This window comes from Arvicanthis niloticus, chromosome 16 (genome assembly GCF_011762505.2).
Source record: "Arvicanthis niloticus isolate mArvNil1 chromosome 16, mArvNil1.pat.X, whole genome shotgun sequence".
Lineage (NCBI taxonomy): Eukaryota > Metazoa > Chordata > Mammalia > Rodentia > Muridae > Arvicanthis > Arvicanthis niloticus.
In genome coordinates this window covers 13,579,824-13,594,579 of record NC_047673.1, presented here as the reverse complement: position 1 = coordinate 13,594,579, position 14,756 = coordinate 13,579,824, and the positions used below count along the sequence as shown (strand labels likewise).

Here is a 14,756-nt window from a genome sequence, read left to right as displayed (position 1 = left end):
ACTTTGTATCGTGTTTCCATGAATTTTTTGTAGCTATAGTTTACTGTTTCAGTCCTTTAGCTTTTATGCCTGACACTATTCTGTTATCTGTTATTAGTCATCTGTATTGTTCTGTGCATTAACCCTATGATGTTCATATCATCTTTTGTTTATTTTTATTTCACCTTGAAGAACTCTCTTTAGCACATCTTGTGTTACAAACTCTCCCAGCTTTGGTTTGTTGAGGAATATCTTTATTTGTATTTCCTTTTTAAATGAATACTTTTTAGAAAACTAAATAATACTTTGAAAATTCAAAACATTTATATACTGCATTTTGTCCCTTAACAAGTTCATAATTACGTATAATAGATTTTTATTTTGTTATCCAGTTGTTTTTCTTAACCTCGGAACTTGTTCTTCTTTTAAAAACTTTTGAAGACTCTAAATAGCTTTGATTTCTTAGATTTTCTGCACTGATTTTATCGTAATTAAAATAAAGTCAGAAATTGTTAAGTGGTTACAAATATTAAAGAAACTTTATGGTTTTGATATAAGCATTTTATGAACAATAGTGTTTTCAAACAGCAACACTTATTGGGAAGAGTAGAGTTGGTTTCTAAAGTCACTTTCTTCTGAATTAAAGATGGATGTCTTCTAAGCTACCATTGGTCTGCAGAAAGCTGTTAAAGCTAACAGCTTGCTGCTGATAGCCAATCCTTGTGAGATAATAGTACACTATCTAGTGTAGTGAAATACTCAGAGTCCAGAGACACATTACAATGTAGTTTTAGTTTCACCATACACAAGCTTTATCAACATATTAATATTTCTAAATTAATTTTTTTAATTCCTTAGGGTTAGAATTAGTGCCTCAGTGAAATTAATTTCCTTTTACCTGAAAAAAAAAATGGCAATAATCACAATATGTTCCTTGTAACTGGTCCTAAAATATAGATGAAGAAAGTACATAAGTAAGGGATAAGAGGAAAAGACACAAAAATTTTGAGTCAGCCACTTCCCAAGACACTTCTTACAATGATTCATTGAGGAAAGCCCCTCAGATTTCACGTGTTAGACTTAGCAGTCCAAGAGCCAAGAACATAAGATTCTGTCAGTCAGTCACAGGACTCCACCAACATCTGAAGAAAAACCTGAATCAGCAGGGTTCTCCCAGAAGTATTTGACAGCTCTCATTGGTCCACATGGGTAGGGCCAGCCTTCACCAAGAACAAATGGAAAAAGACCCAGCAGCGTCTGGGTGTGGGGTGGGTGTCATATATTTCTGGAGACCTGAAGAACTGTATCCTAAGAAAGAAAAGACCCCATAAGGAAGATCTTAAGAGGTAGGCAAAGGTTTTTATTCTCTTTAGGCATTTGGGTAATATTCTTGTTTACTGTGAAAATAAGATGTTTGAGTTGAGGTAGGAGGTCATAATTCTTAAGTGAGCATCTAAAAGCAGCCCCGCAAACAACAGAGGCTTTTCATGAAGCAGATCACCAAGTTTGTCATTTTTCACTTTTACTATCTCTGCTTCTGTTCTTTTCTAATCCTTGAACCACTAGATGCTAACAGGAGAAATACCCTCAGCTATGCATCCAGTGTTAAGCATTGTTCAGTTCATGGTTATCCACTGTTGTACATTTTAACCTGCAGTCTGGACACAACAGTGTCCTCCCTGCCACGTGAAGCCATGCTGATTAAGCCTGTGAATATAAGAACCTTATATTCTGCTCAACACTGCCATTGTTTCTTCCAGGGACATCAAGGCATTTTCCACTGAAGTGGGTGCGATGAAATTACTTTACCTTCTCATGTCTGCTATCCTGTTGATTTCTCAAGCCATGGCAGGTAAGCCCTATTCAGCATCCATCTTAGTTCTAATAGTTCAGCTTCCCTAAGGATGCTCCCAGAGAGCAGTAACCAGTGCAGGGGGGAAGGAGCCTCACAAATCATGTTTTCACACTAATTTGGAACTGTGCAGAAATGCTGAAACCTAGAAAGAACAGGGGAGGGGACTTTTCTCACTCCAGACTCTCTTACTGTCCCTCTACTGATCTGGCCTTGAACAAAGGCAGTCTTTACCCTTAGCCATGGCCTGGAGCCATTGCATTTAAGGTTTGGCTGCAAGGACAGGAAGTGAAAGCTTAGAGCCTTATAGAAGAGGAGCATACACACACTTGGAGCCATGGCACTTTGGAGAAATTTAGACAATTATGTACCCTATCTTGGGAAAAGAATACCAAATGTGGAATGAAGGGGAAGAGAGGGGTTTGATTTTCCACCTACTGTTCATCTCTTACATCCCCATGGGGCTTCAGAGAACTTTGACTCCTTGATTTGGGAGTTTATTGAGAATTTGGACTTTGCTTCCTGAAGCAAGTTAAGTGTCCTCGACCCATGTTAGTCCCCTGGATCCCTTACTTTTTCCTTCCATTGTATAAACATATAAGATTAACTATTTATCTCCCGTGTCTACCTGATAAGGCTTCATTGTGCTTCCCTGGCTACCAATTGGGAAGACCAATAGATAATGTGCTCGGAATTGGGGAACAGTTTGGAGCTCCCAGTAGTTTACATGTGAGACAGCTGCTTACAACATTTGGGTAGCTGTGAGTCGTGCCCATGAAAAGGGAGGTAACATTGCAAAGTTTCTGAGTTACAGTGGAATGATGGTGACACCCAGGATCTGTGAGAGGCTTGTCAGTGAAGTATCTCTACTATGACCGTAGTTGTAGTCAAGTCCCTTTCAGTGTGTGGACAGAATGGTGCCAAACTGGTCTGTGGAAATGGGGCCGAGGCCAGGTTATGAGAACATGAGATGGGTAGACCTTGCATTCAGCCCTGGTATTGTTTGTCCCATATGATGGGCATAGCACAGAAAGCTACTCCAAGGCTAATATGAGTCACATCAGGGACATCTGCTGTCTGGATTATGAAGTTGGTAGATTCTGCTGGTGGTTCATAATAGACAAGCCAGACCTCAGTGGGCACCACAGCCCCTACACTTGCAATAAACTTTCCTTTTCCTCCAAGTAAGAGGCAAGCAGGAGCCAGGCGGTGGTGGCGCATGCCTTTAATCCCAGCGCTTGGGAGGCAGAGGCAGGCGGATTTCTGAGTTCAAGGCCAGCCTGGTCTACAGAGTGAGTTCCAGGACAACCAGGGCCACACAGAGAAACCCTGTCTTGAAAAACAAAACAAAACAAAACAAAACAAAAAAAAAAAAAAAAAAAAAAAAAGGAGGGGGGGTCAAGCAGGAAGCTACATTCAACTTCGAGTAAGGCACAGGTTGTTTTTCTGGTTAGGAAACTTCCACCTTACATTGCACCTGACATTCTGAGTCTTTTACTCGTGAAATTAGAAAATTAGATCTACAGTCTCATTCTCTTATGACACATACATTATAAAACATAGGTTGGTAAGCCTGGGAATTATGTATAGATTTTAGAGTGTTTGGGAGCATAACATATATCTTCAAATATTTTACTATCTGTGGGAAACAAGCTATTGTATTATTGTCTTAACGATATTCTGTCCTGGGAATATGAAAACATAAAGTCTTAATATATTTGCTTTAAAGCAGCAGTTTTGAGCATCTCTATGACAGAGCTCTGGCAGTATGTATACAGGCTCCATGATATGTTGGCTCTATTGGAATACTTGAAGATTCTTATCCTTCAAATTACAACAAAAATACTTTCATTTATACCCAGCTCCTGAAGGCTGTAAACAGGAAAGACAGACTGGGTGGAAAGATTTGATACAGAAGAAAGGTCCCTTCATCAACGCCTTCATCAACAGTGAGTCCATGGGTGGTATACTACCAGATAGTATAGATTTTTGCATAGAAAGCTTGAGAATTTCTGCCTAAAACAGCTTATGTTCTGTCTACAGATTATAAGCACCGTTACTGTGACTCTCTCATAAGCGTGTGCCTGAGGAGGAAAACAAAGTGTACTCGTATGCCGGGGTTGTGCCCTGGCAGGAGCTTCTGCTGTGTGAGAACCATGGCCTGAGGAATTTACCTTTCCCATCCTTCCTGAATTATACCAGAATACTGAGACCCCCATGTGTCATTCTCTTTATTTACTAATTTTTAATCAACCATTGAGTACCTATCATGTATCTGAATTGTGATGGTGAGCTGGAAATATAACTCAAGGTAAACTTCAATAAAAAACTCACAGGCATGGAAATTGTATCTAGGAGCAGATCAAAGACATCTATTTACTTGGTAAGGTCATACTTGACCAGAATCATAAGAGTTAAGGGATATCCAGGCAAAGCTGAAAGTGATCTAAATATTTTCCAGTGTGAAGGAGAAATATGTGTAGCTTTCACAGCAGAATTATAATGGCCCTCATGGGGGAAGTTGGAAACTAAGCCATGAGAGACAAAGCTTGCAAAGGACTGGCTGACATTTGGAGCACTTCAGATGCTGTGTTTTGTATTGTGAAGTAACACTGGAGAATTTTTAGTGGTGTGAAGGATTGGAAGGCTAGAAACAGAAGCCAGTTAAATGGAAGTATTTGTAGGCATGGATTCCAAGTATGGATTAAGATAGAACTAAAGACACACAATTGGGCTTAGTGAAGAGAGAAACAAGGAACAGTATAGCATAATCCTAGGACTTGGGTGGTGGAGGCAGTAGGATCAGGAAGCTTAAGGTCACTCTCAGCTACATACTTTCAAGGCAACCCAGGCCACATGAGACTCTGTACCAAAAAAACAAAGGGAAAATAAAAGATATGCAGAAAATAGTAACTTGGGGTTGGGTCCTTAGAGATGCAGAATCTGGAGGAAAACTTCCATTGTTGACTAATGGACACTTCCAGGAAATTAGGTTCTGGTGTGGAGTTCTAAAGTGTGACTTAGGCAGGAGGTGGTTATTTAAGAGACCTCGGGGCCTCATCCTCTGTGGCAGAAGAGGTAGTATTCACCCATGGGAACACAAGGGTAGCAGAGAGTGGGTGAGTAACAGCCACCTTCAAGGTGTGGACACAGGTTAGACATTGAAAATACATTGTATGAGTTCCTGGTGTTGAGGGTGCCAAACAAAGAGAGAGATAAAGGCCGTCTGTGGGATTGAAGTGAAGCTTATGGGGGCTTCAATTGTAACTCTCCTGGTAAGGTGCATTCCTATGTACATTTCAGCAGCAGCACAAACTTGAAGATCTATGAGGTTAAAACCATCTTAGCTGTATCTTCAATTCTGATGTCTCCTAGGTAGCCATGCCCAGTTTGAACTACAGATCACTGAATATTGCATTTGGCCTCTGAGAATCTATCTTCTTTGTAGGATCAGTTGAGTTTTAAGAAGGTATATTTTTTTTCTCATTCTGCCTGGACTGTGAAGAGCAGGCACCCCAAAACTGTTCAGAAGCCCTATTGGTAAGCATCGATGAATTCTTAATGCTCTGGTAAAGGGATAGATTCTGAATTCCTTAGGTCACCAAGTGGAATGTAGCTCAGTGAGTTAAAAAAAATAATTTATGAAAAATGGGAAGATGATTCAGTGTATCAGATATCCCTGACATACATTTATGAAGCTCTGAGTTTGAATCATGGGACCTGTGTGAAAGCTGGACGTAGTGACCAGTTCTTGTAACCTTACTATTAGGCAGAGTCAGAAGAGAGAGCAGGATCTCCAGGGCCAGTTTACCTGAGCTGGAGGACCTAGGTTCAGTTAAAAATTTCATCTCAAATGATAAGGTGGAGAATGCTAGAGGAAGATACCTAAACCAGCCTCTTGCTTTCAAACATATATGCACAAGTGAACACACATATACCCATTTGTATCGTTCCCACCACTCACACAGAAAAAGCAAATCAGTTCAATCATTATTGACTGGGTCTTTAGGTTTATTCCTCTAATATTTTTGGGACATTTTATGTATTCTAAAACCTCTGCCTAATGTAATGTATCAGTTACTTCCTGGTTAACTAGACATTTCTCCAGGGGAACCTACAAGTTTAGCTTCTCAGAGGCAGCTCAGCCAGCTTCCTGAGAGTTCATGGGAACAGTCACATGTGGTGAGCCGACAGAAGGTGGCTATCTTCCTTGCAGCCATCTTGAGCCATATACCCTGAAAAGATACTGGATTACAATAGCCTACAAAGGCTGATCACACTCTGATAACATCTTGTTTAAGATATCCAGGATCTTCCCTTGGGTGTGTGAGACTTAAAGGTGTGTGACTTAAGGGCGTGACTTAGAGACAAGACATAAGGGTGTGACTTAAAGGCATGACCTAAAGGCGTGACTTAGAAGTGAGACATATAAAAGGCGAGAGGCAGACAAAAGAGTTCAGTACAACTTGGAGTAGGAATTAGGCATTGAGGAAGAAGACACTTGGACTAGAGAACTCGGAAGAATTATTAGTTATTAGGCACTTGGCACTTGGAGGAAGAACTTGGAATTAGACATTAGGCACTTAGCACTTGGAAAGAAGCTTGGAACTTGGAGGCACTAGGGACTAGAAACTAGGGACTAGGAACTCAAGACTAGGAACTTGGAGAGAAGAAGAGAGACTGAAGAATAAACAGGATTGAATCACACTCTGTCTGGTCTCCATTCCTTGCGTCCGTCCTCTCTCTCTCTTGCTGAACCCCTACCCGAGGACTGAAGCAGCTTGGGGCAGTGCTGGGCTCTAACAGTTTAGCCCCCAAGGCTTTTGACAGAATGGTCTGAGACATTTTGGCCCCCAAACGTGGGGTAGAGCGGTCCATGACATTTTTGGCTGCCAAACATGGGGCAGCTCGGGCCTCAACAGTCACTGGTGACTCCATCTCAACTTTACAGATGTTCATTTAACTCATGTCTCAGTTATTCTATTACTGCGATGAGATAAAGCTCTATGACCAAGGCAAGTTACAGAAGAAAACATTGAACTGGGGGCATGTTTACAGTTTCAGAGGGTCAGTCCATGGTCTTTATTGTGGGTAGCTTGGAAACAGGAAGGCAGGCATAACTCTGGAGCAGTTTCTCACAAGATTTATTATTATAGGTAGAGAGAGGAGAGAGAGAGAGAGAGAGAGAGAGAGAGAGAGAGAGAGAGAGAGAGAGAGAGAGAGGAGGGAGGGAGGGAGAGGGGGAGGGAGGGAGGGAGGGAGGTCTGTTCTCACATGAGCTTCTAAAACTTTGAAGTCCATCTTCCAGTGACACACTCCTCAAACAAGGCCACACCTCCTAATCCTTTCCAAACAGTTCTACTAAGTGGGGACCAAGCACTCAAACATATGAGCCATCAGGGGCCATTCCTATTCAGACCAATCTGTTTCAACTTTGAGTGTCATTGACAAGTTTACTCAGCCTTGTGTTTTAACTCCACAGACTTTCTGGTTTAGTTTTCCAAATAGAACCACACACCATCCCTGAAATGAGAAAGGCAGGCAGGGAGTGTGGATTTCAATATCAACCTCATTTGCTTTTAGCCTCAAACTTTCAACAAAAGTTCCTTGCTCCTTTTGTAAATCTGTGTGAGCCTTTAATTTCTTGAAGAAGCCAAGAACCTGGAAACGCTGGACCCCAACCCCACCACCAACAACACATTCTCCGTTTTTCAAGCTCACTGCCATATACACCTAATATCTACACCCTGGGAAAGAATAGCTGTACGTAATGGTGTTTTTATTTCACAGAAATCAGAGCAGTGACTACTCTCATGCAGGACTGCACATGTCAGCAAGCTGCCATTACAACCTACAGCAGTGCTTGTAACGACTCTTGCATTCTGCAGGCAGGATGGAACACCCGTGGGTTTTCTGATACTTGCAAATGCCACCCATTTTCTCACATGAATGAAATTTTGAATTCCTTTTGCGCCCTGTAAGCAAAAGGGAAAGGAATGAAGAAATAAAACTGAGCTTCATTAAATCAAAGATACTGTAATTTATTGTGCCTGGCAAGGGTGGGGAAAGAGTCCACGAGACCCATGCTAACTTTCCAATGGCTCAGGTGTGCCCTGTGCTGGTAACCATTTTCTCATTGGCAGACTATTAAAGGGAAAATCAGATGAGGATGATCATTTGATAATGTATAAAGTTCACGTTTCAGTGTCTTTGAAGAAGACAACTGTAGGAGGGCCATGCTTTCTCTCTCTCTCTCTCTCTCTCTCTCTCTCTCTCTCTCTCTCTCCCTTCTTTTGCTGTCTTCATGATAAATACAGAGGTGACCTGTGGTGTCTGAGACCCATGCATCTCTCAGAGCCTGGTGTTTTATTTCCTGGGCCTTCAGAAAGCCTGGGGTGCCTGTAGCTTAGTTTCATTTTCCTATAAAGACACTCAGATCAGAGAAAGCACCCGGCATGACTGTGTTCCGAGAATGTGAGTCTAATTTACTTCCTTCCATGTGTTCTTTATAAAGCCTTCATAATGTGCCTTCCTCCTAGAGTGTGTGAAACTTTACAAGTGTTGCCAAGTATCAGGCAGTACACAGTGAGTGAACGACGGATGTTGTGTGCGCCTGACGCTTGAGCGATGTGCCTCCCATGTTTGGTGTGGTGCATGTGGCTTCATACCCTATGATGGCTTCACACATGAGTGTCAACTCTTCAATGGCCCAGAGAATTAGACTGTATGAAGCCATGCAGAGAGTAGGGCAGGAGAGGAAGAGAACCTGTTTCCTGTACAAATTCAAAGCCCAGGAATGAAAGACAGCCACGAGAAAACCCTGGATGTTGTTTCTACCAAAGCATGTGGCTTTTTGAGGTGCTGTGTTGGGGTGGAGAGCAAGCTCCTGGAAATAAGACACTCTGGTCCTAAATATAACTACATTACATTGTCTAAACAAGTAGTCTTTTCCAGAAGAAGACAAAACAAACGTGTATCTTTAGACATACGCTTCTATCTATAGCCACCTCCACAACCATATCTATCAACCATGAATATAGTCATCATCTTGCTATCAACTAAAACTATCTTTCATCTATCCATCCCCTTCTCTCTTCCTCTAGGCTGTTCAAAAATTCATCTGGATCTCTGCTGTCTCAACATAAAAGTATGATTGTCCCATCTTTTGCCTAAGTACATACAGCTATGAGCCCGGTCAGTAAATTTTGACGAGCATTGGCACCTCTGGGGCCTCCAGTCTTTAACTTCTAGTGGTAAAGTCCTTGGATTCTCTTCCCATTTTCCGTGGCCAGCAACAGTCATGGTGGTAGCTGTTCTGTCAGTACACCATGGCTATGAAGTGACATCAACAGGAGCTTCAGGGAGTTGGCCTTGTTGCATCAGAGTCAAGAATCAGAGAGGGTCACATGCATGCAGGCCAGAAATTAGTTTACATCCATTCTGCAGTGAGCAGAACATCCTTGTGGCCTGAGTTGATTTTTTACCTCAGCAAGGATGAATACCTCTATTTTTTTTATGACGCCAAGCCAGATGACATTGTTTTCTCCATACGAGATTACCAGGTAAAATGTAAGACCACCTCATTAAATCTGAATTTTTAGGAAAATAAGAATTCAGCTTGTAGCATAAGCAAACCTCTAACACTGCATGGGTCATATTCATGCTGAAAAGCAACCCTTGCTTATGTACAGCATCATAAATAGATTTCTTATCTAAAATCGATAGGTATTTAAAAGTATTACCTGCAGAACTGAATTATTTTTACTTGTGAATTTCACTATGTATAGCCTGTGTGCCTTGAAGCAAGTCACATCATTTTCTACATCACAGCTATAAAATACCCACTCTATAACTATTGCTGCAAAAGGTAAAGTACCTATGACATGATAGAAGCCTGTTTTGTGGTAGGCATGGTTGTGTAAATCTTCAGTACTAGTATTCAGGAGGAGAATGATCTGAATTTAAGGCTAGCCTGGTCTACATAGTGAGTTCCAGTCCACTTGTAGTATATGAAATTCAAAGTACACCATGGCTGTGAAGTCACATCAACAAGAGCTTCAGGGAGTTGGCCTTGTTGCATCAGAGTCAAAAATCAGAAAGGGGCACATGCATGCGGGCCAGAGGTTAGTTTACATCCTCCGCTGATACAGTTCAGGATCCAATGCCCAGGAAATGTATGGGTCTTCCCTTATCAATATATATGTCAAGATGTCCCCTGTAGACATACCTAGAGGCCCTTCACCATCATGATGCTGAGTCTGTCAAGGTGACAGCACCAGTAGCCAGATACATTCTGCATCTTGTAGTCGTGTCAAGACATTTTATTACTACGTATTTTGTTTCAGGATTGAATCAATTTGCTTTACTCCAGGCTCAAAACTCATCTACCATCTCATCCATCCGGGTGGGTTCACAGCTTACCTGATGTTGTCTGAGCCATACACACAAGGAGGAGAAAGAGAAGAAATAGCAGCCTCATGGTGAGAAATGAGTTCTTGGGGTGAAGGGGAGAGAGCAGCAGTGTCTGAGGGCAACTCCTTCAGTGCACAGCGATGGCAGCAGGCGATCTAGGAGAGTTGGAATGATTCAGCTAGAAGGAAAGCTTATATTCTTAGTGCAGATGCTCAACTAGGACTAAGGTGGGACCAGGGATACATTACCTATGAACACATGAGTACAGACTCAAGCTGCCCCCTATCAAAGACAGAACCATAGCTGAGCATGGCAGTGCACACTTGTACTTCCAATCCTTGAGAAGTAAAAGGCAGAGGGATTGTGAGTTGAAGCCAGTCTGGTGCCAGAACAGCATGGGTTGCATGGTGAAAATATGTCTCAAAAAATAAAACAAACAAACAAACAAACACACACACACACACACACACACAAACACCTACACCTACATAGGCTTTATAGTAAGCCAGAATTTTCTAATGATTTTCATTTCTATTTGTGATTCAAAGGTCTTATATTTGTTTTATTTTGTTTGTTGAGGCAAGGTCTCTTTATGTAGCACTGGCTAACCTCAAACTTGCCTAGAACTCTGCTTCTATCTTTCAGGTGCTTGAATTATAGGGGCACCCCCCCCCCATTTCAGAAGCTAAAAATGAGAAGAAATTTTGTAAATGGAAACTTCCTTCTTTCTTTTTCCAGTTTCAGTATTTTGTGCTAACCAATTGAGAAAGAGCTCAAGCTGGCTGAAGTAGGCCCTGGTCTTTAGCAGATGGAGAGAAAAGACTCTTACTGGTTAAGAGCTATGTAGTTAGATCAGCCTGGTTCAAAGTCTGCTTTGCCACTCATGGTTAAGTGATGGTTTGCAAATACTTTGAACTCCTAGTGCTTCCGTTCTTCCTCCACTCTTGCCACACAGCTGAGTGCTGGTGTGGGAAAGCAGCCTCTTTGAGCCTAGGTGCCTAGCTCCTCTTCTCGTTAGTGATGAGGATATTGCCAACTTCCTTCTCTACGTGCCAGGAATGGAGACTTGGGGAGGGGCTGCTCAAGAGCTCATACTTCTTCATGGAGTGTTCGGCTTTACCGGAGATCATGGCTAGGAATTTCAGAATAAACTGCAAGAAGATGAAAGAACCTCTCTGTGTATGCTCTCTCATACGGAAGCTGGGCAGTCTCGGAAAATGGGGTGAAAACTTCAAAACTAAATAAAGACAATTTGTGTCTCTTTCAGTCCTTAAGTCAAATGGCAGAAGGGAAACTGCCTGTGTGGGACAAAGATCTTAGAGAGAATTAGAAGTGTAAACAGAAATTTCCCCACTGGATTTCACTTCCGAACACTAACATAACTTAACAGTTTTATCATTTAATAAAACAATATTGAACTTCACCCATCACCCAGTAAGAGAACGTTCTTAAATAACTTCATTTTCCAGAGTCTTAAAAGAAACACTTTACTTACATAGCATTCATGTGACATAGGTACTTTCTTCAAGCAAGATAAGGAGGATCATACCAAGCCTAGATCCATTTCAATAATTGCAACTGTTTTACATTTTTTTCTTGCTGAAATAATAATATTTGAATGAAGGACATGGCTACAGGAAGATTGTGTGTGTGTGTGTGTGTGTGTGTGTGTGTGTACTACCCATGTACTCATGTGAACTCACATACTTAAGAACTATAAGATTAGAGAATGAATGTGGGTCACAAAGTCTAGTCATCCTTTCTATCAGAGGGCAGGGCCAAGGCAGGATAGATTGTAGTAGGCTGAGAGGCTAAAGCAAGGTGACCCAATGAATAATCACCTAAAGAGAACCCTAGACTTTAAGGTTTTCTGATAATTTCAATGGGACAGGAGGCAGACTGAGAAACAGAAGCTATGGCTGCCGCATCTCTAGAGAAACTTCTTATTTAGCAAGCATATTGCTGTACCATAGAGCCATTCTCTTTCCTCTCCATCCCCAACCCCGGGTAATAACCCAAACCAATGACTGACCAAAATAGTTTTGTAGGACATGATGATTATTGATGGCCTACTTTCCAACTTATTATTTGCCCATTCCCCTTCTCAGCCTAAACATAACAGAAGGATGTGATCAGAGAATGTAAGTTAGTGAGGACCTGGATCCTCCCTGGAAGTCACCTCTACAGTTTAGAATGTATCTCCAAATTCACAGTAAAGTCAAACAACCTTCACTTTGAACTACACACTATTTACTGTGCATCTCATGAAAACAGTGCCCAGGCAGAAATTCCTTAATCTCAAAGGAAACTCTGAAGTGGACCTTCCTGTCTATCTACTCTCAACTGGAAAAATACACCTGTTTTTCTCTTTAAAAATCTTCAACATAGTAGGGTATAATCAGTTGGTTTGACAGTAAAGCTTGGGTGTTATAAATGACTTCCTTCACATTCTGACCCTACTGTGCCACCTACTAGGTTTTGAGAGATCTGGAGAAGATTCATTACCCTGCTCTTCAGTATTTCTGGAAAAACATTTACTTTCTCCGAAGCCTCCTCCTCCCAAGTCTTCCTCACTCATAAGGGTGCTCATTTTACTCATGAAAGCTGCCCGTATCAAATCAAGTCCCCAAAGTCTTGCTTCCTAATACTCCCTGCACCAGGGACTATATTTCAACAGGAAGCTTTTGAACAGACACAACACTCAGATGATAGCAAATGAGGAAAGAAAAGAAAGCATGTGGTGTGAGTTTTGCCCACACGTCTCTCTCTGTCTTATAGGTGCAAGTAAAATGCAATCCTCTCCATCAGTCCCTCACCTCTTCTTCACCACAAGATGTCTTTCCTAACAGCTTACCTAGAAGTTGGCTCCCTCTGCCCTCCACAGACATGTGCTGCCTGTCCACTGAGGCAGGGCCACTTGGGAGCAGGTGCCAATTATGACCTAATTAGGAGTCAGGAAAATCATGTGCAGAGGGAAGACCGCATAAGACACACCACATGACCCTACTGACTAGTCAGACCTGAGTGGGCAAAGGAGGACAAAGGAAGTGTGGCGTGGGTGGTACCTGTTTCAAACTGTTTCACTGGAAAAACTAAGCAAAGCAATGCATAGTAGCTGAGGGGTAAGGAAGTGTCTTTTGATTGATACACTCAGTAGTGGGGCATACAAGGTAAAACTTCATGGCCAAAGAGCCAAGCTTCTCTCATTGATTTCCTTGGACTATACCCTTTTAGTGTGTCTTCCAGATCTGGTTTTGGTTGTTGTTCTTATTGTTTCTTTTGTTTTGTTTGTTTTGTTGTTGTTGTTTTAGATTGATGCTTTTCAAGAAGAGTAAACAGTCTACAAACCACAGGAAAATAGAAAATACCAGGGTAGTCAAAATGGCCTTCGTGAGTTCCACCAACACCACATGCTTGACAGGCCCCAGGAATAAAGAATCAGTGTAATCAGAGGTCAGGGAATGCCAATCTTGGAGTTATAACCACACTGCTTTTACATCTAAGTTTGCCCTGTCCACTGCAATAAACACTGGTCACACAAACAGTCACAGTCAGCCCAGAAGGAAACTCCTGTAGAATTAGCCCCCTTGTATAAACTTGTAACTGAAGACTTTTACAAAAGATAAAATCACCCTCAACCTAGCTCACTAAAAAACCTGTCATGGTCCTTGGGTTAAACTGAGCCCGACTAGGTATCTGGTAGGAAAGATGTTCATGAATTGACAGGTTGAAGCTGGGCCTAGAATCTTCTCAAAACTCACATGTATGTTGACTGAACTGAGAGGGCTTGAGAAGCTGGTGCGGCTGTCTGTCATTGGGCAGCCCTCTTCTTTCCTTCATGGTCTCTCAAACATAGTGATTTCAAAGTGATTAAGATGTGTGTCTCCCATTTAAAGGCTCACATCACAGGGCATGGATTTTGGCAGCCAGAGAACCACATGTCAGATTCCCATCCTTTATGACATCACAGGCTCTTCAACAAGAAGATTACCTTCTCAGTTGAGACAACTACAATGGTCTATTTGAGAAGTAAGTGAAGCTTCCATAAGCTATCTCTTGATGGAAGGTTGAGCTGCTTTGACATTTGGAAATACAACATCTTGTATGCAGAAGAATATAGAAGCACATGTACCACACAGAGACTTGTTAAAAATGAAACCCAAATCATTTAACTGCCTGCCCCCCAACACTCAGCTCAGCCAAAGCTGAAGTTAAGACTGTCAATGCTGGATCCAATAGGCCAGAGTTACAGATGACAGGCTTGTTGAGGGGACAATTGACAGGCATTTTCTTTCCACCCACTTAAAGACCTCAGCCTCAGACAAGGAGAGGTATTTACTTCTCCCTTTGCACAATTTGCCCCACCTCTAGACAAATGCTAAAATGACAGTTTCCTGTCAGTTCAGATAATTTAAGCTAAATCCAGCTTCAGCTTAAAGGGGGATTCAAATGGGAACAAGTAAATACTCAACATAATTCTTCTTTTGTCTACACCCATGTGGACCTAACATGC

General features: G+C 41.8%; 1 protein-coding gene and 1 long non-coding RNA gene across 2 annotated transcripts; one reads left to right on the top strand and one right to left on the bottom strand.

Annotated features, from left to right (window-relative positions):
- The first annotated feature begins 1,158 nt into the window (after window positions 1-1,158).
- On the top strand, window positions 1,159-4,175 carry LOC117721247 (uncharacterized). Its single transcript, XR_013104204.1, has 4 exons — window positions 1,159-1,325; window positions 1,740-1,831; window positions 3,694-3,780; window positions 3,875-4,175. It is a non-coding gene; the product is annotated as an uncharacterized LOC117721247 (long non-coding RNA).
- Window positions 4,176-7,609: 3,434 nt separating this feature from the next.
- On the bottom strand, window positions 7,610-14,165 carry LOC117721230 (beta-defensin 33). Its single transcript, XM_076913750.1, has 3 exons — window positions 14,005-14,165; window positions 10,253-10,398; window positions 7,610-7,806 (listed from the first exon to the last, which is right to left on the bottom strand). The coding sequence occupies exons 2-3, from the start codon at window positions 10,308-10,310 to the stop codon at window positions 7,676-7,678; spliced, it is 189 nt and encodes a 62-aa protein (XP_076769865.1). The 5' UTR covers window positions 10,311-10,398; window positions 14,005-14,165; the 3' UTR covers window positions 7,610-7,675.
- Window positions 14,166-14,756: the final 591 nt, after the last annotated feature.